Source organism: Lepidochelys kempii, chromosome 4 (assembly GCF_965140285.1).
Source record: "Lepidochelys kempii isolate rLepKem1 chromosome 4, rLepKem1.hap1, whole genome shotgun sequence".
Classification (NCBI taxonomy): Eukaryota; Metazoa; Chordata; order Testudines; family Cheloniidae; genus Lepidochelys; species Lepidochelys kempii.
The window spans coordinates 72,434,298-72,456,951 of record NC_136383.1 but is presented as its reverse complement, the minus strand read 5'-3'; the positions used below and the strand labels follow the sequence as shown (position 1 = coordinate 72,456,951).

The window sequence follows — 22,654 nt, the reverse complement described above, 5'->3', positions numbered from 1 at the left end:
TGAACTCTAGGATACAGATGTGGGACCTGCATGAAAGACCCCCTAAGCTTATTCTTACCAGCTTAGGTTAAAAACTTCCTCAAGGTACAAACTTTGCCTTGTCCTTGAACCCTATGCTGCCGCCACCAAGCGTGTTAAACAAAGAACATGGAAAGAGCCCACTTGGAGTCATCTTCCCCCCAAAATATCCCCCCAAGCCCTACTCCAGTTGCAGCTGCTAAATGTTTACAATGTCAAAAAAGTCCCTATCTTTTGTACTGCCTGCAACCACTGTGGCATCATCCATGGGTGAAAATAGTCATTGATAGAGTGAAAGTCATCTCCCCCTTAATCCATGCATTTAAGACCTGAAACCCCTGATATCACAGACTGCCCACAATAAAAGATCAATATATATATAACAATGCATTCAAAGGACAATCTTGCCTTACCCCAGTATGTATCTGTATAGCCTCTCTCCTTCGCCCATTTACTAAAGGAATACATAGTGCATGAAATCTGTACAAAATCTGTAGCCAGTTAAGAAACTGTGAGGGTATACCAGACTGAGACAGGACCAATCATAAGTAAGACAGTTTCACTTGATCAAAAGCTTTGGCCTGATCCGAGGCCAAAACATAACCCTACCTTTCTCACAATCACCACGTTCACCCATTTTCAAATATTTTCCACAATTTACACAAGATCTGCCATTGTATGACTTTCAACTGCATTAGATTGCAATAATTTCCCTGCTATTTTCCCCTATCCTCTTGGGTTGAATGGAAGTCAAAATTTTATAATCCATGTTCAAAAGAGGAATAGGCCCCCGATTCCTGATAGCTGAAGATCCCCTTTTTTTGGAAGAAAAACAAACAAACAAACAAACCCTTTCCTCAGCTTCTGACTCTGATGGTAACATAGATGGTAATACAACGATACCTCACTCCAAAATAACAGAAACCAGTAATAATACCCTTCCCAGCCAAAGTTCTGATAATGCTTAAGTATAAATCAGTAACCCTGCACCATCATAAGTATCAGGCCCTATGAATCAAAAAGGTCACCTTCTTGTTAACTGGCTCATTATTCTCAACGAGAGGTCCTCCTGAGTCCCCAGATTCCCTGACAGTTCCTTCTCAGGTTAATCAAACTCTATAACCCTTGCATTCTTTTCCCCAAATAAATGCACTTGTTACATCTCTCTCTGCTCTTCCTTGTCCGCAACAGCACCTAATACAGAAAAACAATTATCTGTTGAAACAGATAACGCTGTGTGATTCAGGTAGTGGCAGCCACCTTCACTCTCCTTGGATCCCCTCATTCCCTGTCTGATTTCAAGAAAAACTCTCCCTTTTCTGAAAGCACATCAAAATCGGCTTCCCAACTATACAGTCTGCCATCCATGTAGCCTGCCAGTTCCTCCCAGGAGACTGGGATTCCTAAAAAAACAATTATGTCTGGGGATATTCCTTCCCCAGTTTCTTTTTTCCCCTCCCCGTCTCTGACTGCCTGCCCACATTACCAGTACTCATGTCCCCATCTGTGTCATCCTGACTCTTAATGGTTCCCACTCTCTCATTTCTTTCCAGTCCTGTATCAGTAAAGAACAAGGTAAGTCCTTCCCCCAAAAGCAGAAAGGCCCTGCCATTTCAAATGGGGCCTTCATTAATCTTTGCAGGGCTGCTTGGAATCCTCTAATGGTTGGCGTCAGGAAAGATACTTGTGAGACTGGGAATGATCTCTTCCCCTATTGTGCCATGCCTCTGGGAACTACCTATAGACATGTCCACTTTCCCCACACATATTACCCAGAAGCTCAAGCCTGGTCAGCTGTGACTGCTGCTTAGGACTTCTTCCTAGGTGACCTCTCAGAAGATCCAGACCTGAAAATATACACTTCAAGTCCTCCTAGTTTGTCACTATTTCCTCAATTGCTCACTCATGACAGATCTTTTGCCCCCTCATTAGCACTGGGGTTCCTCTTTGTTTTGAAGAAAAACAAAAGACGCCACTTTAGATTCTAAAAAAAAAAAATTGCTAATAGTAGTAGCAGATGGGCCATATGCAGTGGTGAGCTGGAGCTGGTTCCACAAGGGACAACCGATTCTAAAAGGGCTTCTAAATTTAACCGGCCAAAAGTGGCGCCTTAGGTGCCGACTCCACAGGTGCTCCAGCCCTGGAGCACCCAAGGCGAAAATTTGATGCTTGCAGAGCACCCACTGGCAGCTCCCCGGCCCACCCCCAGCCCCAGCTCACCTCACCTCTGCTCTGCCTCCTCCCCTGAATGCGCCGCCCCGCTCTGCTTCTCCGCCCCCCCCCCCCCCCCCGGCTTCCCACGAATCAGCTGTTCACGCGGGAAGCCAAGGTGGGCTGAGAAGCAAGCGACGGCTTCCCGCTCAGGCCTAGGGAGGCAGAGCGGAGGTGAGCTCAGGCGGGGGGTGGGGGACGGGGGGGGGCGAGGAGGGCCACCCGCACCGCAGCAGTAACCCGGGGGGGGGCACGCGCGCAGGGGAACCGCTCCCCACCCCAGCTCACCTCCCCCACCCTGGGCCTGAGTGGGAAGCCACGGCCTGTTTCTCGGCTCTCCCCGGCTTCCTGCCGAACAGCTGATTCGCGGGAAGCCGGCAGGGGCCAGTGCGGAGAAGCAGAGCAGGGCAGTGGATTCAGGGGAGGAGGCAGAGCGGGGGCCGGGCGTGGGGAGCTGCCTGTGAGTGCTCTGCATCCACCAAATTTTCCCCATGGGTGCTCCAGCCCTGGAGCACCCAGGAAGTCGGTGCCTAAGGCCCCTCTTTTGATGTGATCAGTGGGGGAGCGGCCTTTCCCCCTGTTCCCCCCAGCTACACTCCCCCGCCCCTAGGAGCTAGAGGGACCTGCCGGATGCTTCCTGGGAGCTGCCCCAGGTAAGCACCACTGGGACTCCCCACCTCGCCCCCCGGCAGGTGTCTCTGGCTCTTAGGGGTGGGGTGGGCACCCAGTACGGTGGCCCACAAGACCCTCCTGCCCGGTTCTGGGGGAAGTCAGGGGACAGGGAAGGGGGATGGATGGGGCAGGGGTCCTGGGGCGGGCACCAAGGAACGCAGAGGAGTTGGATGGGGCAGGAGTCCCGGGGGATGGGGGTGGGCAACGATCCCCTTGTGGGGTGAGGAGATGTTGTTAAGATTTTGGCAGCTCATCACTGGCCATATGCCACCGTAGGCAACCTCCCCTCCCCTCCCCTCCACAAACTTATCAAGCTCAGTCTTGAAACAAGTTAGGTTTTTTTGCCCAGACTGCTCCCCTTGGAAGGCTATTCCAGAACTTCACTCTTTTGATGGTTAGAAACCTTCATCTAATTTCAAGCCCAAAGTTGTTGATGGCCAGTTTAAACCCATTTCTTTTGTGCCAATATGGGCCCTTAGCTTAAATAACTCCTATTCATAGACGGTACATTACTCCTGCATAGCAAGTAGTTCTGTGTACTTTTAAAATATGTCTTTATTGAAATGAGCATACAAAGTGCATTATAGGGAGTCCTGCTCTGTTGCCACATCTACTGGAATTTCTATTTTTTTAAAATTATAATTATTAATTATTATTATTATTATTACAAACATTGGCTCCAATCCTGAAAATACATGCACATGAGTCACATTAATTATGTGACTAGTCTCATTGAACTCAACCCAGTGATATCTACTCAGGTCCTTCAAGTTACTCAGATACATAAATGTTTACAGAATTAGGGACTATGTTTGTAAAATAGATCTCACACAGTAACTACAGTTGTTTCTATCTACACATCGGGTTTTATTTCATACACCACACCCAATACTATGGCATAGGAGTTCTTAAACTGAGTGCTATTACACTACAATTTCTGACATTTTAATGGCAACTACTAGGTCTATGATATAGGTATATCCCAAATTAAAAAGAATATTATCCTCCACGTCCAGTACACACAGCCTAGTCACCATCATTGTGCTCTATTTCCTTTGTCATTTCAGCAACTCTTCACAAAATGCAACAAGGCTCAAGAATATTTTTGTTGTAGTGGTATCATGGAAACTCAGCTACCCCTTACGTTACTATTCCTTCTGGAAGGAATTCTGAGACAAAAGGCATTTAGGTATTTTTAGCTCCCTAATGTTCAAAATGCTGCTGGACAATCCTCTTTCTGGAGTTTGGATTTTTTCTTGCACAATTGACTTACTCTTACAAATGGACTGCATATTGTCTGCTTCATCTCCACAAATAACACCAGATCCTCCTGTCACTATTCCTGCCTCCCCTTTCTTTCAGGTTCAGAGCTATACTGAACTAGAAATAACTACTTAGCAAATGGAATTTCTGAAGTAAATAAAAGAAAACAAAACAAAACTGAAAAGTTCAATTTATTTATGTCACAGTTCAGGACACCTGCACCTGTATTCCCCCTCTATGGTTTACCAAGGGTACCCTTTCTAAGGCTTCTGGCTCCGCAGTCATCACCTCTTCTGGCTACCCAGTCATCACCTCTCTTGAATGGAGATACAGGTCTCTCTCCCTTCTGACCAGCGTATGTTCAGACTGCAGAGTTCAGGCTGCACTGTAAATTCCCCAGCAAGTCAGACTGCCTGAGCAACCTGCTTTGCTTTTCTCCTCAGAGGCTATAAGCAACATAATTGCTCACAGTTATAAGTTACCAGCTTTTCCTAAGCAAGCACATTCACTCCTAAGGTGAAAGTGTTACAGAGAAAACATATTAAAAACAATAAAAACTTACGTGCATGTTAATAAGCATACCAGAGATCATTCCAATTGCAACAAGGACTCTGGTAGGAGTCAGTTCTTCAAACCCAACCAAGGGGTTTTTCTGTGGTCACAAGTTAAAAGCTGTTAGCTCAGAATAGTCACACCCATGATTCTCTGAGTCACTCCTTTATACAGTTAGGGCCTCTGATCTTGTCCTCACATAACAAGTGAGCAGCAGACAAAAATCCCCTCCTGATGGCAAAATTTCAAAAGGCTGAGATCTTGAATAACCAGGGGGATACATTTGCATTTTAATATAGTGAACTTGTAAGACACTTAAACTTAATTCGGTAAGGTTTTCCAGTATATTGCAGGAAATTGCTATATCTGTCACAATTTATTTTTGATTTTAACAAGTAGGAAATATGCTGTCAACAACACAAGGGCATCTGCTAAAGTGTACCCTGCTCACTGGCCAAAATTCAAAACCAAGTATAAATTAATCTAAGAGTCAGAGATGGTATAACTTGTACCTTCCTATCACCCCATGACATAAGAGTTACACCATTTTAACCTTAACTCAGAGGACCAAATTTAGAGGCAATGAATAAAAAGGGTATAAGTTACACATTAGTAAGGGATCTAGTCTAGATAAGAGGTGGGAAGACTGTGTATATTCCATCATTTTAGATTCCTTTACATGAATTTAGACTCGCCTCTGCATTTGGCCTTTTGCACTTTGATATATAATTTATCTTATAAATATAATTTAGAGCTATAAAACTATATTTGTAAAATTGGAAAAAGCCAAAGCTATATTATTTGTATATTTAAACAGAAAAACTATAGTAAAAAATATATCAACACTTAGCATAAATTGTTAATATTTTAAACATACTGTATAATATAAAAATAGGTGGCCAAGGTAGATATTAATTTAAAACATGCATTATAAATGAATGAATTTGATTTAGTGAAATACATTTTGACACAGCAGTTGTTTCTTGTCAGTTCAATGACTTACTCTGGGGATATTTCTCCTAGCTGTAATGTACATAATTCAAATGATAATCTGTTTATACACAGAGATGCTTTTTGTCTGAATTCATGCAAAGTTTTATAGGAGCTATAGTTTTGAGGTTTCATAGTTTTGAGCCATCAGTGGTGGATTTTAAAGCTGGTTATGTTACAGAATGTCATGTGTGGAAAAATAAGAGTTTAATCACAAATGTAATGTAGAAATAAAATGAACTCTATGACACGAGGTCTAATCTTAACTATGGGTAGGTAATGTGTCGACTTCAAATAAAATGTTGTGGTCTCTCCTTTAACACACTCCTTGAACCCCTCAAAGATAAAAATTAATCAAATAATTGTGACACGGAGTGTTTGTGGAGCATTTGTATACAATGCTGCCCAAGGGAAACACGAGGAACAGGTAGAGGCACGGAAGTGTTGAGAATTATGGCAAACTGTGTTAAAAGGATTTAACTAGTGTAATGTATGAACACTGTATGGTTAGAGTACACAATAAGTGGTTTGTCTCAGACATTCCTTTCAGCTGCTAACTCAGACATACATTATAACTGAGCAATGTTTAGAAATACACACTTAGACAAGCAGTAATTAGGTCACTGAATGGTGAAGGGGACAAAGCCCGTGGATTTTCTCACACATCAGGAAGTAATTAAAAAAATTTCCTTGACTGAGACTCAGAAGATTTCAATGTTTGGGAGAGAAGGGTTACCTAGAAGAAAATTTTGAACATATATTGTAAGATTAAAAGACCTTTCCAATTCTCTGTGGTTGATGTGAATAGCCTGTTGTCTTTCTTGCATCTGATTAAGTCAACATACTAAAAAGGCTAAGAAACTTTTAAAAGTAGAAATGGGTTGAAGCCACATAATTCAGATGCCAGAATGGAGTTTGAACACCTAAAGTCCCTGGTGGTTCAGTCCATCATAATGAAAGGATCCACTTGTGAAATTTGGATCTGTGTTCAAATTTCCATTTTCCTATTGTTCAAGGCTGTTAGGTTTTGGGAAAGGCTACTCTCAAACACTTGATTTTGGGTGAGAAGGAGGGAGTTAGCATGCAGAATTCAAAATCATGAGAACTCCATCAGCTCCTTAGAAGGAAATTTAGAGAACAATTCAGCATTGGGAGGGGGGATTTGGAGGGTTCAGTTCTCTGGTTGGAAATCCCAGCAGGAATTCTACTAGTATTCCTTCTAGCAGCTCCTGGGGCATGCTGGAGCAGTAACTCCACTGCCCTCACAGGGGGTACCACATGCTCCTAGATTCACCTCCAGCCAGTTCTGGAACAAGGGGGTGAGGGGAGGGAGAAATGACAGGAACATGCCCCCACGCATATTTTGCACCTCCCCACTTACCTTCAGAAAGTTAACACCTGCAGTGCACAGAGAGAGTAGGGGCTGTTTACTCCCATGAGATTCCAGACTGCTACTAGGCATGGTTTGTGTGTGTAGCTCTTTGTGCTCTCCCTCAACTTAGCCACCTGCTGACCAATCAGCCAGAATCTGGCCCTGGGTTAATATTTCCACTGTCTGGCCATGACACGGATTGTTATACCACTGATTCTGTGTGAACAGCTACTTGGACTGAATTATACAGGAACCTTCCTAAAGCTACAATTATGATACACACGGGGCTTTTTTTGTTTGTTTTTTTAACATACAGCTGTGGGGATAGGGAGGCAGGCATGTAGGAACATTATCACAGTCTGATAGTGATTTGGTAGCTAATCTCAATAGTTTTTCTTCTGGTCTTGCACCTGCTTCAAAACAAAAATGTCTTTTCAAACCAACTATAGCCTTAGTCCTGCAAAGAGACCTGCTGGATTCCACCTGTATACCTCCACCTGATTGTGGCCTAAATTGTTTCCAAGCAATTTAGATCCAGGAAAAATAAAAGAGCATATAAGGCACTATTTCAAAATTACACTACAACTTCACAAGATTTAAATCAATGGGCCTGTTCTCTCCATAGTAAAGAGAGGGTGAGGTTTTCAAAAGCACCCAAGGGAGTTAGGCATCCAACTTCCTTAGGCACTTTTGAAAATCTCCCTCTCCAACTATTTGGCCATATGTTTTCAGGAGGATCCACATAAATAACTGTCAGCCTAGATCGGCTTGATTGAGATGAGTGCTGATCCCCTTTGGCTGACTGATATAATGGAACCTACTATTTTTCTCGTCTCATATAATTTGTGTAGGATATTGGTATTTGGTGCATCACACGTATTTTAAAAACTTTGCAGTAGATTTATGGGTTGTTGTTCTGTTTGTTTTTCTAGTTGGATATACAATGAACGATCTAATTTTTGAATGGCAAGAAAAGGGAGCTGTACAGGTAGCAGAAGGGCTCACACTACCACAGTTTCTGTTGAAAGAAGAGAAAGATTTATGTTATTGCACCAAACATTACAATACAGGTAGGAGAGTTTCGTAGTCCATTACAACTGGAAAGACAGCTGCTGCTATTTTCTGTTGTTTTAAATGCATAATTTAACTCATCTGAAGCTTATAACACTACAACACACACAGAATACCATGCCCTTAAAGTATTAACATAATGAAACAAAACGGTTGCCTCATGGTTGAAAAGATTTCTAAATGTTCTTATAAAAGTTTATTTAGGAAAGACAGACATCTGAAATACATCAGTTATGCAGAGACGGGTCAGCCAGGCTTCATTGTTCTGCAAAAGGGCAGAACCTTGAACCTGTGTGGAGCTGCATTAACTTCAGTGGGGCTTCACATGGGCACAGGAGTCTTCCTGCATAGAGTCCTTGGCAGCATTGGGGCCTTATACTGCATCACCTCCAGAATTATTTGAAAGATGTGTCCCAGTGGTTAAATCTGTATATAGGAAATACTAGGCATTGCTTTTTTCAATAATAAAAGTATAATCATCATTCTTATTTATCATTGTATAAAAATGTGACTGTCCAATTCTCAATCCACAAATCCACAGAGCAAAAGCTAAACCCCCCAGGATTCCACCCTCACGATTTTTTTAATTTTGTTTAAAAAAAAACCATAAACCAACCACCCTCTGGTGCTCCCAATCATTACTCTTTATTCAGTAAGGTTTGTCCAGTACATTGCAGGAAATTGCCATGCATTACCATTTATTTTTTATTTTAACAAGTAGGAAATATGCTGTCAGCAGACTTTATTCCTCACCTTCACAAGTTCCAGCTTGCGTCCCTCGACTGTACTCCTATAGACAATACCACTATGCTTTTAGTAAATAAAGTATTATTGACCTTGTTATTATTAATGGGGAAACTGGAAGAAAACATAACCTGCCGAGGCCCAAATGTGGGATTCAATGGCTGACAAAGACTTCGAGTCTTTGAGGTCCACGAAAAAATTATTCATGCAGGAAACAAACTATTGTGGGATTCAATTCCTTTAGTGTGTGTGTATGTGTGTGTGTCGGGGGGAGCCCTAACACCTTTGCTTCCCTCTTCTTTATTTGTGATGGAAATAATTTTGAACAATTAATGTGACAGAACATCCAATTTGTGTGGGCGGTAGTTAATTTTGGGACATGAATCATGTCCCTTCAAATGATGGACTTCTGAGAAGTATGGCACAAAATTAGGGATAATATTTCGGGCACCTAAATATGTTGACTGTTATTTAATGGTTCCTTGGAGGAAGGGGTGGAGTGGGGGCAGGCCTGGGCGGTGGGAGGTGGAGCACATCCCCACCTCCCGGGTAGAGAGGAAGTCAGTACCTATCCATTCTAGATGGAGGAGCAGCCCCTAGGCAACTGTGGGGAGACTGCATTATATCAGGAGGCACACTATTCCCCAGCACAGGCAGAACCCGGGCAGCACAAAGATAACTTAAAGTCACCTTTGTGTCTACTGCCCCCAGCCTGTGCCTTCAGGATACGCCTCTCAGGAGGTCCAGCTCACAGTCTAGCCTGGAGGCTTTAGTTTGTTTTCCAGTCTTCATCATGGGGTTAATTCCATAAGACTGGAAGGTTTTTTTGAGGAGGATGGGGGAGGCTGTTTTAGACCTTCCATCTTTTGTCTTTTTTAAAGTTGGCATCATGATTATCCACTGTTGTGTGGGCAATAATAGTCACTGGCAAGAGAATGCAATAACCCAAGTTTTTCATTTCCATTCATTATGTTATGCTAATATGTGATCGCTTATGTGCAGTTTGTGCTTAAGGACTCCTTGTTTAACTAGGGCACTCGTAATGTGAACCTGTGCACTGATACTCCATCAAAAAGATAGTATGAGGAGAAATAATTGATCATCATTTTTGAAAACTGAAACCTCTCACCCAAGCATACATCAGAATAGATTAAAAGGGTTATTCAAAAAAAGATAGGTTTCAGAGTAACAGCCGTGTTAGTCTGTATTCGCAAAAAGAAAAGGAGTACTTGTGGCACCTTAGAGACTAAACAATTTATTTGAGCATGAGCTTTTGTGAGCTACAGCTCACTTCATCGGATGCATACCGTGGAAACTGCAGCAGATATTATATACACACAGAGATCATGAAACAATACCTCCTCCCAGCAGGAGAGTGAGTTTGTGTGTAGGGGGATGGAGGGTGAGAAAACCTGGATTTGTGCTGGAAATGGCCCAACTTGATGATCACTTTAGATAAGCTATTACCAGCAGGACAGTGGGGTGGGAGGAGGTATTGTTTCATGATCTCTGTGTGTATATAATATCTGCTGCAGTTTCCACGGTATGCATCCGATGAAGTGAGCTGTAGCTCACAAAAGCTCATGCTCAAATAAACTGGTTAGTCTCTAAGGTGCCACAAGTACTCCTTTTCTTTTTTCAAAAAAGATGCTTCACAACTGCAGATAGCATTTGCTAAAAGTGCCCAGCTATCATTTCAATATAGATGTAGTTTCAACACAAGGTATGAAGCTCTTTTCTGAGGCCTGGTCTACACTAAAAAGTTAGGTTGAAGGAAGCTGCCTTAAGTCGACCTATTAATGTATGTGTCTACGCTAACGGGTCCTTTTTGCCGACCTAAGGTGCCTCTAATGTCAACTTCTATAATCCACTTCTGTGAGAGGCGTAGTGATAATTTGATTTTCATGGTTCGACTGCGAGATAGTGCACATGCAGTGTTGTGTAATTCGACTTAATTGGCCTCCACAATGCTCATCTGTGACCACTCTGGAGATCATTCTCAAGTCTGCTGCACTGCAGACAGGTATACAGGAAACAGCCCCTCCCCTGCTAAAGGCCCAAGAATTTTTGATTTCCCATTTTCTGTACTATCAACATTGGGAACATGCTAGCTTGAGCACAGCTGATCATGGAGACTACATGCCCCAAATGTGCTCCAGCCTAGTCTGCACAGGAGGTGGTGGATCTCATCGCTGTGTGGGGAGAAAAGTCTGTGCAGGCAGAGCCCCGATCCAGCAGAAGAAACGCTGACATCTATGCAACAATCACTAGTGGAATGGGGGAGAAGGGCTACGCGAGGGACTCCCAGCAGTGCCATGTGAAAATAAAAGAACTTTGCCAAGTGTAGCAGAAGGCAAGGGAGGTGAACAGTCGTTCTGGTGCTGAACTCCACACATGCCGGGTCTACAATGAGCTGCATGTGATTCTCTTGGGTGACCCTACCAGCACTCCCACAAGCAACGTGGACACCTCACAGCTGTGAGAGTCTAGGGACAACAAGGACGACGATATAGTAAATGAGAAAGAGGAGGAGGAGAAGGAGAATGGATCCATTCTCCCCGAGAGCCATGAAATATTTTTAACCTTGGAGCCCTGTGGGTCGCAGGACATTACAGTGGCTGACCATGATGCCAGGGAAAGCACCTCTGGTGAGTATACAGTTACAATCAAAGTCCAGTTAAACTTGAGCAGGGACACACATTCGGTGGATTGCACGTTTATTGTGAAGAAAAAGTGAGGTACTGTGGCTCTCTGCTTACAAGAGGCCATTCCAGAAAAGACTGTTTATGTGAACTGGGATAGCCCAGGATATTTCTAGGAAACTTTCATGGAGATACTATGCAATCCTTTGATGCAGGTTTCTGCTCAGGGCAGTCTTATTTCTTCCACCAGGGTAGGACACTTTCCCATACAACTCCTGAATTAATTCTGCTGGCATTATTCCAGTACACAGCATAGCAGCATAAGGACCGGGTCTATAACCAGACGCTTGCAGCATCTACTTCCTTTCTGCCTCTATTATCCTCAGGAGACTGATATCACATAGGGTTGCCTAGGGGAAACAGGGAAAGTTCTTGTTAAAAGTACTCTTACAAGGGAAAAAAAAAACAAAGGGCATGTAGACCTACCCCACCTCTGCACATTCTGGATTGCCAAACCACACGGGCGCTAATGTGCCTTTACTGTGCTTGGCATGGGTCGCCAAGTAGTTTAAAGTGGCTGATAGGGGACTGTGGCCCCTCATGAGAGATTCCACAATTTGGGAGTGAAAATGATCCCCCTCCCGCCATTCGTAAACAGCTTCCTGTGGTGCTATGGGGAAGGGCGATTGTTCGACTAGATACCTTTGCTCCTGACATGAGCCTTCCATAAACTTCATTAAAAGTGAGGTCACTCATGAGCCGGGGGGGGCTACTCACCAGGGCTGGAGCAGCAAAACGGCACAGTGAACGGTTACGGGTTCTGATTCTGTAATGGCTTGCACCTAGTGTAATAAGGGTTGGGGTTTTTTATGAAAACGGCCTTGCTATGGAAACATTTTATTCATGTAAAATGGCTCCTTTATTTTTTCCCCATGACTGACAGCTGGAAATGTGTCCTTCGGCATGTCATCAACACCTGAAAGCAGACTTTCACTGATTAGAAGGAGGAGAAAGAGAACGTGGGAGGACATGTTCACCAAGATAATGAACGCCTCCGGGACAGCTGACACAGAGCTGAGAGCATGGAGGATTTCGCTGTCCAAGAAGTTAGACGTGGACATGGAGAGCAGGAAAGCTTCCAATGAGCAAGAGCATGTGGCACAGGATGAGATACTTCAGATTATGAGGGACTAAGCAGACATGTTGAGGCGTTTGGTTGAACAGAAGTAGGGTCGAGTCCCTCTGCAGACTCTGGTGGACAGCCAGCCAGCATTGCTTGGCACAGAATCACACTCCCCAAAGCGTTCCATGAGGTGTGGGCGAAAAGTCCATTATCCCTTTCACTTAACTCCGGGGGATGGTACCAGGAACAGAAGGCACCCATTCCCAGCCCTCTGATGGTCTGGAATGAGGTGTTACATTACACAGATGAAAATGTTTCTCTCGTTCCAACTTTATAACCCCTTTTCCCCAAGGTTACCTTTTTTTTCCTGTTCTCCCTTTTTACTTTGTTTGTTAAAGTAAATGGATCTAAGAAATAATTGTTCTTTACTGAGTAGAAGCAGTGGGCTTGGGCTGGGGGTTGGCTTTACAGGGACAGTGATACAAGCCAGGTGAAGGTTTAGGAAAGCACAGTGCAGACAAGCAGCTTGCCTTACTGTGACTCATTATTGAAACGGCTTTTCAAAGCCTCGTGGATACACAGAATCCCTTGCTGTGCTCTTCTTATTGCCCTGGCGTCCGGCTGCTCAAAAATGGCTGCCATGAGATCTGTCTCACCTGCCCACCCCTGAGGAAAATTTCCCCCCCCTTTTTCCCCACATATATTATGGAGCACACTGCAGACGGCTATAACCATGGAGATGTTCTCTTCACTAAGGTCCAACTTTGTTAGTAAACTCCTCCAGCGCCTTTTGAAAATACCAAAGGCACATTCAACCACCATTCTGCACTTGCTGAGCCTATAGTTAAACCGTTCCTTACCGCTGTTCAGATGGCTGGTGTAGGGATTCATGAGCCATCAGAGCAAGGGGTAGGCTGGGTCCACCAGGGTAACTATAGCATCTCAAAGTTGTCAATGTTCATTTTGTGGTCTGGAAAGAAAGTCACAGATTGCAGCTTTTTGAACAGACCCAAGTCCTTAAAGACTCACACGTCATGAACCTTTCTTGCCCATCCTACGTTGATGTTGGTGAAATGTTCCCTGTGATCCACCAGGGCCTGCAACACCATTGAAAAGTATCCCTTTCAGTTTATGTACTCTTTGGCAAGGTGGCCTGGTGTCAAGATGAGGATATGCATGACATCTATCGCCCCACCACAATCAGGAAACCCCATTATGACCAAACCACCCACTATGTCCTGCACATTTCCCAGACTCACTACTCCTTGTAGCAAAAGTCGATTAATGGCCCTGCACACTTGGAGCACAGCAGCTCCCACGGTTGATTTACCTACTCCAAATTGATTCCCCACTGACCGGTAACTGTCTGGCGTTGCAAGCATCCGAATAGCGATCGCCACTCGCTTCTCCACCGTCAGAGCAGCTCTCATTTTTGTGTTGCTGAACTGCAGGGTGGGGGAAGTTCTGTACAAAGTTCATGGAAGGTGGCCTTCCACATTCAAAAGTTCTGCAGCCACTGCAGATATGGGATATTTCGTCCCATATCTGCAAAATGATGTGTTTGTTTCATTGGACCAGAAACAACGCTCAGAGTGAGCTGCTCTGTGACTGCCAGCAGCAACTGTGAATTGTTTTTTTCAGAGGCTTAGAGCAGGGCTGCTTGCAGGACATCGCTATGTTTGTGCAGTGGACCCTACTTTGGCTCTGGAAATACTGCAGGAGAAGACACGAGGAGTTTGAAATGTTCACAGCAAGAGCGCACAACTAAGGCGGTGCCTTGCTTCTGGGGTATGCACAGCAGTTTTAAGGTGCAAAAACCACTGGGTTGTTTTCTGTTGAGCACAGTGCATCATAGGATGCTGGCGCAATGTTCCCAATGTTCACAAATCCAGGATTTGTGCAGGAAATAGCCCAACTTGATTGTCATGCACATTGTGTAAAGAATTGTCACTTTGGATGGGCTATCACCAACAGGAGAGTGAATTTGTGTGGGGGGGTGGAGGGTGAGAAAACCTGGATTTGTGCTGGAAATGGCCCACCTGATGATCACTTTAGATAAGCTATTACCAGCAGGACAGTGGGGTGGGAGGAGGTATTGTTTCATATTCTCTGTGTATATATAAAGTCTGCTGCAGTTTCCACGATATGCATCTGATGAAGTGAGCTGTAGCTCATGAAAGCTTATGCTCTAATAAATTGGTTAGTCTCTAAGGTGCCACAAGTACTCCTTTTCTTTTTGCGAATACAGACTAACACGGCTGTTACTCTGAAACCTTTCTTCACTAAGAATTCTTGGTTAAAGACAAACTCCAGATCAGAAATAGGAGCTTTTCAAAGGCACAAAGACCAGGTAGGCAGCTACCTGCCATTGATCTTTGTGCTTTTGAAAATCTCTCCCTCTAGAAACACATTTTTCCTCCATTCTCCTTTCTTTCATGACCTGTTCTTTAAAGTGAATGTTTGCTTGTTATATGTTGATGCTGAAGCTGATGAGACATGTTAGTAGGACTGGCTGAACATTTTCCATTGAAAGTGTGTTTTGATGAAATATTGGGTTTTCAGCTAAATAACATTTTTCACAAATAGTGTCTGCTTTGCATAGAAAATTTTGATTTTTTTATCCAAAAATTATCAAAACCAACATATTTTGATTCTGAAATGTTGCTGCAGTGCCTCATGGGAGTTATAGTCTATGTATCTTATGCTCCCATTTCTCCTACATGGGCCAAGCTCCCCAGCTGGACTTCATCTCTCATGACGCATTGTGGCCATACAACTGTCACTTTCTCTCACCAAGTGGGAAGATCATCATGCACCATGGAAGATGTAGTCCAGCCAGGGAGCCTTGCCTATAGGGGAGAATGAGAACATGAGGTACCTAAACTACAGTTTCCTGAGGCAGCATTTCAGGATTGAAACATTTTGGTTTTCAGTTGAAATATTTCAGCTTTTAGCAAAAAAAATGGGTTTCCGATTTTGGCCAAAACCTCAAAATTTTCTGCAGGAAAAAAAAGTGTTTTCCAAACAGCTCTAAAATCAGACAAATCTGAAATGGAACTCTTTTGATTAAATACACTAATCCAGGTTCTCTGAAGGCATTTGGAGTCACTCGAGGCCCAGTTCTGGATTTAAGTTGTGCAGTTTGGAAAGCCTTCTATTAACTTCAGTGGACTTTGTGAAAACAGAGGAAAAATGATCTAATAAATCTCAGCTGTGTACAATCGTGGTAAGGATGCCAGTATTAAACAGATTTGTTAGTAAAAAGGTGAAGCTTTTCACAGTTTCAGTCATTAGAAGTAATAGCTATGAGGGCAGAACTGGGCCCCTCGGAGTGTAAGCATAAAAAACTACTAAAGCAGATTGGCACGCATGTATCCTGCATCAGCTGAACACACTGATTCGATTAAACAGTATTCAAAATGTGACCAATCACGTAATATTTTGAGAATTCCAATCTCATTTGCTTTGAGGTTCCAGTGTGAGCTAAGTTGAGTGAGAAAAGAAGCATCATCATTTGAGCGGTTTTCTCTGGGATGGTAATTCAGCCACAGCTAAGTGTTGCGAAGCTATAATTTTTTGATATTTCACATGTTGAAAAGTTAGGTACTCCACTGCTTATAAAACTACTCTCAAAGCATCTAACGGCAAGTAATGTGTAAATGAGTTTTCTAGCAAACCCACACATCTACAGTCTCACATGCTATAGAGCTATCAACCCTGCCTCTGCTTCATCAGTGTTGCCAGCTTTGATTACACATTTGTCAAATTTTCTAACAAGCACATAGATGCTTCCTCCCATGCTTCTCTTGTGCATGAGAGAAGCTCTCTGTCAAAGCCTTCAGAACCACTATATTAACTGCTTTCAAGTCTCTCCTTAAACTCACTTTTGCCATGATGCCTTCAGAACACCTGATGATATTTAGGAAGCTGGTGTCCTGTAGGATTATTACATTAATCAGAATCATCTCACTGTTACTTGTGCTCCATCTGTCCATCTGCCATACATTTGTTGAATCCACTTGTTGTCTCTTGTCTTCTATTTAGGTTATAAGCTCTTTGGAGCAGCGAGCATCTTTTCTTCATATGTATGTATGGTGACTAGTGCAATAGGGAAAATGATGGTGTTGGGGGACAAGCCATTCTATATTATGGAGGAATTGGGATTTGTTCAACTGATTAAGTTATTGTGCCCTAGATATCAGTTCCCCTCCAGCAAATATTTTCTCCAAAATGTGATTCCTGCTGCATAGTGACAAGTCCACCTTTAGTAATAATGCTGAAACCTGAAAGTTGTTCTTTATTTAAGGTAGATATGTTGGCATCAAAGCAACAAAACCCAGCCTTTCTTTGAGACAACAGGGATTTAAAAAACAAACAAACATTTTCTATTAGCACCCAGCTCTGTCAGATGCCTATCTGAATACACAGTTGGCCAGAGAGACAGCATCCAGATGATGTCCCAGTACAATGGCAATTACACAGTAAGGCTTTTAATGACTGTAGTCTAAGCATTCTGGGCATTTTGAGTACACCTCCAAGCTCTTCAGAAAACTTTGTTCATAGAAGCAGCCATCTGTAGTTAGCATAATTACAGTCAGCCAGGAGTTGGTCAACCACTTAAATCAATATTTATCTGCTGTCACCAACTGCATATCTAACAGAACTGGGCCTCAGTGTAAATCAGCTCACTCAGGATATTGTAGCCAGGCAGAATTCAAGATATTATATACTTTAGCACCTGCTGGAGAACATATAGTTCTGATATTATTCTACTCTGAGGACTTAAAGAAAAATCTCTTACTCCATCCCAGTTGAACTTAGCAGAGTGGTTCAAATTATTGAGTGCTCTCATGAGTTAACCTGACAGGTGAGTTTTGGAGATTCCAATATGACTTTTGTACTGCCAGCTATTAGACTCCTGACAGTCCATCTCAATTCAGAATATCTAGATCAAGGGTTCTGAAACATGAAAATACAGAAATTTCTGTCTGAACAATTCAGTCTTTCTGAGGCTGAGAAAAGCTATGCTGTGGCTTGAATTTTGGGTCCCTAATGCTAGCTATACCTATTCTATCTCTGAGTCAAATTGTGTAATACCAGTGCTGCCAGACAGAGATGGGATGAAAAACACAAAGAAAGGAAATAAGAATACCAGAGATGGTGAATGACACTGGAAAACAGGGCCAAACATGAAGAAAATAACTGTACTTGGAAACTTCCTGTATGTGGAGCTGCCAGGGGAAGAGTGACAACTTTTCTAGCTCTAATCACTACAGTCATTCTAAGAGATTCAGCTGACATACTCAAAAAACTCACTGTTCCAAATACTGGTGTATCTACTCTGTCTGGTGGAGATGAAAGCCTATTGGGCTTCACATCTTAAAGTCCTCAACATGACTTTCCTACATATCCTACTCAGCAGCGTTCACTCTGAAAGCCTGTCCAGATGTGCTAGCAATATTTACTTTCTGGGGGTACATCTACATTACAGCACAGACAAGCTTCCCAGCTCAGGCAGACAGACTCTCACTATCTGGGGCTTGAGCTAGCACATAAAAATAGCAGGGTGGACATTGCAGCACCAGCAGAGACTCAGGCTAGCCACCCAAGGGGGTTGGGTGGGCTTAATAAAGCTTTCTCCCAGCTGCAGTGTCAACATACCCTTGAAGGCTGGAATTTTCAAACTCCCATTGACTTCTGTGTGGAAGGATTAGGCCCTTTATTTTTACAATGCGAGATACCGTTAAAATCTTTGCCTTGATATGGCCTTTTGGGACCCAAGTTCTTTTCTGTGGAAGTACCTATTTGTGTAAATGTCCTTAACAAACAGTTAACTCTTGACTGCAATATCAATAGCCAATAGAAGTGTCTTCCTCCTAGTTCCGTTCGGTTTCATATTCCCCGCCCCCTGAGCATAATTAGTCACTTAGTCTCAATACCCTTTCTTTGCCAGCTGCGGATTTTTGGTGGTGGGGTTTTTTTTGGTTAAGTGCCTGCAATCATGGTACTACCACAAAAGCCCCTCAGACTGCCATCACCCTGATAGCCATCAGCATGTGTGAGTCATTATACTGACAGCATTCAGGAAACAAACATTACTAATATTAACATTCCATGCTAGTTTCACAGTGGTTGGCCTGCGTGGCCTCATTCTCTCAATATACACACGGGCTCCAACCAGGGAATCCCGGCACTGATGCTGATAACAGTGAAATCCTGCCTCTCCATGTCAGTACCAGTGGTGATATTACGGTGGAAGCATGCATACATCTGAGAAGATGCAGAGCACCACTGTCTGCGCACCCACAGTATTCCATGACAGCAGCAGTTATTGCCTCTGCTGTGCTTGTAAATTCAGCATTCCACCCCCACTTAACCTCCCTGTAAAGAAGTGTCTCTGGGGCACCACCCTACATGGGTTGGGCCCCCCTGCAACAAGCAATGCATAGACTCAGACTTTCAGGTCAGAAGGGGCCATCATAATCATCTAGTCTGACCTCCTGCACAGTGCAGGCCACAGAACCTCACCCACCCATTACTGTAGTAGACCCCTCACCTCTGCCTGAGTTACTGAAGTCCTCAAATCATGATTTTAAGACTTCAAGTTGCAGCGAATCCACCAATTACACAAGTTTAAACCTGCAAGTGACCCGTGCCCCATGCTGCAGAGGAAGGTGAATCACACCCTCCCCCCAAGGGTTTGTGTGTCTTAACTTAACATTGCTGCTTAACTTAAATGACTCCTCTCCCTTCCTGGTATTTATCCCTCTGATGTATTTAAAAGGGGGCAATCACATCTCCTGTTAGCCTTCTTTTGGTTAGGCTAAATAAGTCAAGCTCTTTGAGTCTCCTCTTATAAGGTAGGTTTTCCATTCCACAGATCATCTTAGGAGCCCTTCTCTGCACCTCTACCAGTTTGAATTCATATTTCTTAAACATGGGAGACCTGAACTCCACACAGTATTCTCACCAATGCCTTGTATAATGGTAGTAACACTTTCCAATCTCTGTAGGAAATATCTCACCTGGTGCATCCTAGGACTGCATTAGCCTTTTTCACAGCTGCATCTCATTGGTGGCTCATAGTCATCTGGTGATCATCCAGTACACCCAGGTCGTCCCTTCCTCCTGTCACTTCCAACTGATTTGTTCCCAGTTTATAGGAAGAAATTCTTGTTATTAGTCCTTAAGTGCATGACCTTGCACTTTGCACTATTCAATTTCTATTACTCCAGTTTACAAGATCATCCAGATCTTCTTGTACGATATTCCAGTCCTCCTCTATATTGGCAATACCTCCCAACTTTCTGTCGTCCACAATTTTTATTAGCACACTCCCACTTTTTGTGCCATTTAAAAATGTTAAATAAAATTGGTTCCAAAACTGATCCCCGAGGAGCTCCACTAGTAACCTCCCTCCAACCTGACAGTTCACCTGTCAGTATTACCCATTGTAGTCTCCCCTTTAGCCAGTTCCTTATCTATCTTTCAATTCTCATGTTAATCCCCATCTTCTCCAATTTAACGGATATAGTTCCAAAAAGGAAATCAAATGCCTTACTGAAATCCAGGTAGATTAGATCTACTGCATTTCCTTTGTCTAAAAAGTCAGTTATCTTCTCAAAGAAGAAGATCAGGTTGGTCTGGCATGATCTACACTTTGTAAAACCATGTTGTATTTTATCCCAATTACTGTTCACCTTTATGTCCTCAACTACTTTCTTTTTTAAAATTTGTCCAAAACCTTTAATACAACAACTGAGGTCAAACTAACACACCTGTCATTTCCCAGATCACTCCCCCCACCCCTACCTCGTCTTAAAAATATGAATTATATTAGCAATTCTCCAGTCATGGGGTATGATCTCTAAGTTTACAGATTTCATTAAAAATCCTTGCTATTGGGCTTTCAATTTGTGTTCAAATTCATTTAAGAATCTTGGATGGAAATTATCCCCCCCCCCCCGATGTAGTCCCATTAAATTGTTTGGGGTTTGATTTCCACCTCAGATGTGGTAATTTCTACCTCCATATCCTTGTTACCATTAGCCACTGTGCTACTATCCCTAAGCTCTTCATTAACCTTATTAAAAACTGAGGTAAAGTATTTGTTTAGGTGTTGGGTCATGCCTAGATTATCTTTACTCTCCACCCCATCCTCAGTGTTTAGCAGTCCAACTTCTTCTTTCCTTGATTCTCTCTTACTTATATGGCTATAGAACCTTTTCCTATTGGTTTTAATTCCCTTTGCAAGGGTCAATTCTGCTCGGCTTTTGGCAGTTCTCACTTTATCCCTACACTTCCTGACCCACATAGGTTTAGCAAGGTCCAGGCCCCAGCCCCTTTGTCCTTGTAATGTGCCCCATCCTTGCAGGCCTGCTTACTTTGTGGGGGAAAGCAAAAATGCAGAGAACAAGTTCCTCCTATGGTCAACAAAAAGGTCAGTGGCTCTGCCCTTACTTCAGGGTGTTTGGGAAGCAAATTTACTGGAGCCCTTAACACCCAGGTAACCACACCAGTCTCTCCCTACTGGGCTTGGTTCTGGGGTTCATTGGACTCCTTGGAGTTTTTGGGGGTCCATCTGACATAGAGGTTCCTCCTCTGGCTGGTGCAAGAATCACTCCCTTCTCAGGGTTTCCCCCTTGCTGACTACAGCTTCCTCTTTTTGCAGCCCTCCTCCTTACCAATCGTGATTGGCAGGGCCAGAGAGGCAGGGCTATCTTCGCACACAGAGCATCCTTAGCCCCTACTCATCTTTTAATAAGAAATGAGATACCTAGGTCAAGATTGGAAAATGGAGACAAAAGAAGAGAGTTGAGAGGAAAAAGGAAAATGAGGTTGTATGGCACATGAAAGCTGGGTGGGTTTTTTATCCAAAGAGGACCATCTGAGGAAAAAGCATGGGATTGCTGATTGGAGAAAGAGACCAGGGGACTGTTAAGGAGTATTAAGTTCTCAGAGTAAAGGTCACAAGCATAGTTGTGCAGAACCTTCAATACAAGGATGCAAAAGTTTAGAGCCAGTGCAGATATTCAAGTATGCGGATGGAAAGGTGAAACTGCTAAGAGAGATGACTTTTTCTGCAGCATTTTGAATAGACTGGAGGGAGAGATGTGAGGTGAAATCTTGACCCCACTGAAGTCAATGGCAAGATTCCCCATTTACTTCAGTCGGCCAGGATTTCACCAGTGGATCAGAGAGGCCAAAGAAGGGGCAGTTGAAAAAGTTGAAGCAACGCAAGACATGTGCCAGGGTTTTATGGTAGGATTGGGCTGCTAGAGAAATCAGCAGTACTAGAGAATTCTCTTTAGAAGTCACAGACAGAGATTATGAGTGAAGCGAATGTTTGAGTTGGTAGCTATAAAACTCCTTAAGATTATTTTCTCTAGTTTTAAAATAGGATTTTTGCATTGGACAGTTGGGTTCCATCACCATAGTCTTACTTAAATCTAGACACTTGTGTTACTTCACAGAAATAAGGATTACTCTCCATTAAATTTACTACAAAAATCTACAGACAAGATTAATGGCTTTATAACAAAGCTACCTTAAGGAAAAATAAATGATACACTTTACCAGCCATTTAATTTGTCCAGAAGTGGAGTATGTAAGAAATTTTAATTCAGCTTGGAAATTGATTTCTCAAATAACACTGTTTCAGTACAAAGATAATACAGGATGATACATTAATGTGATAATAAGCATGGGATTTTGTATAAACCCGTGGGTAAAAGTGGGTCAGAAAAAATAATTGGTATAACTTATTGCAAAATCAACATCTTCTGGAATAACTGCACACCTTTTAAATAATATTAATATAAATGCATCCATCCAAAATCCAGAATGATTAAAATGCATTCATTCAAATAATCACAGAGATCCATTGTGAAATATAATTTCTGCTGTCAATAAATATATCAGTAATATTGCCTTCAAATGCTAATATTTAGTAGAAACAAAGGGAATTACAAAAGGAGAACACCACAAGGTCAGGAA

General features: G+C 42.9%; 1 protein-coding gene across 1 annotated transcript in view; it reads left to right on the top strand.

Moving 5' to 3' along the window:
- GLRA3 (glycine receptor alpha 3) overlaps window positions 1–22,654 on the top strand; it is a 142,814-nt gene that overhangs the window by 104,568 nt on the left and 15,592 nt on the right. The window contains exon 6 of the mRNA XM_073340081.1: window positions 8,011–8,148. Coding sequence (XP_073196182.1) covers window positions 8,011–8,148 — 138 coding nt within the window. The remainder of the gene's footprint in view (window positions 1–8,010; window positions 8,149–22,654) is intronic.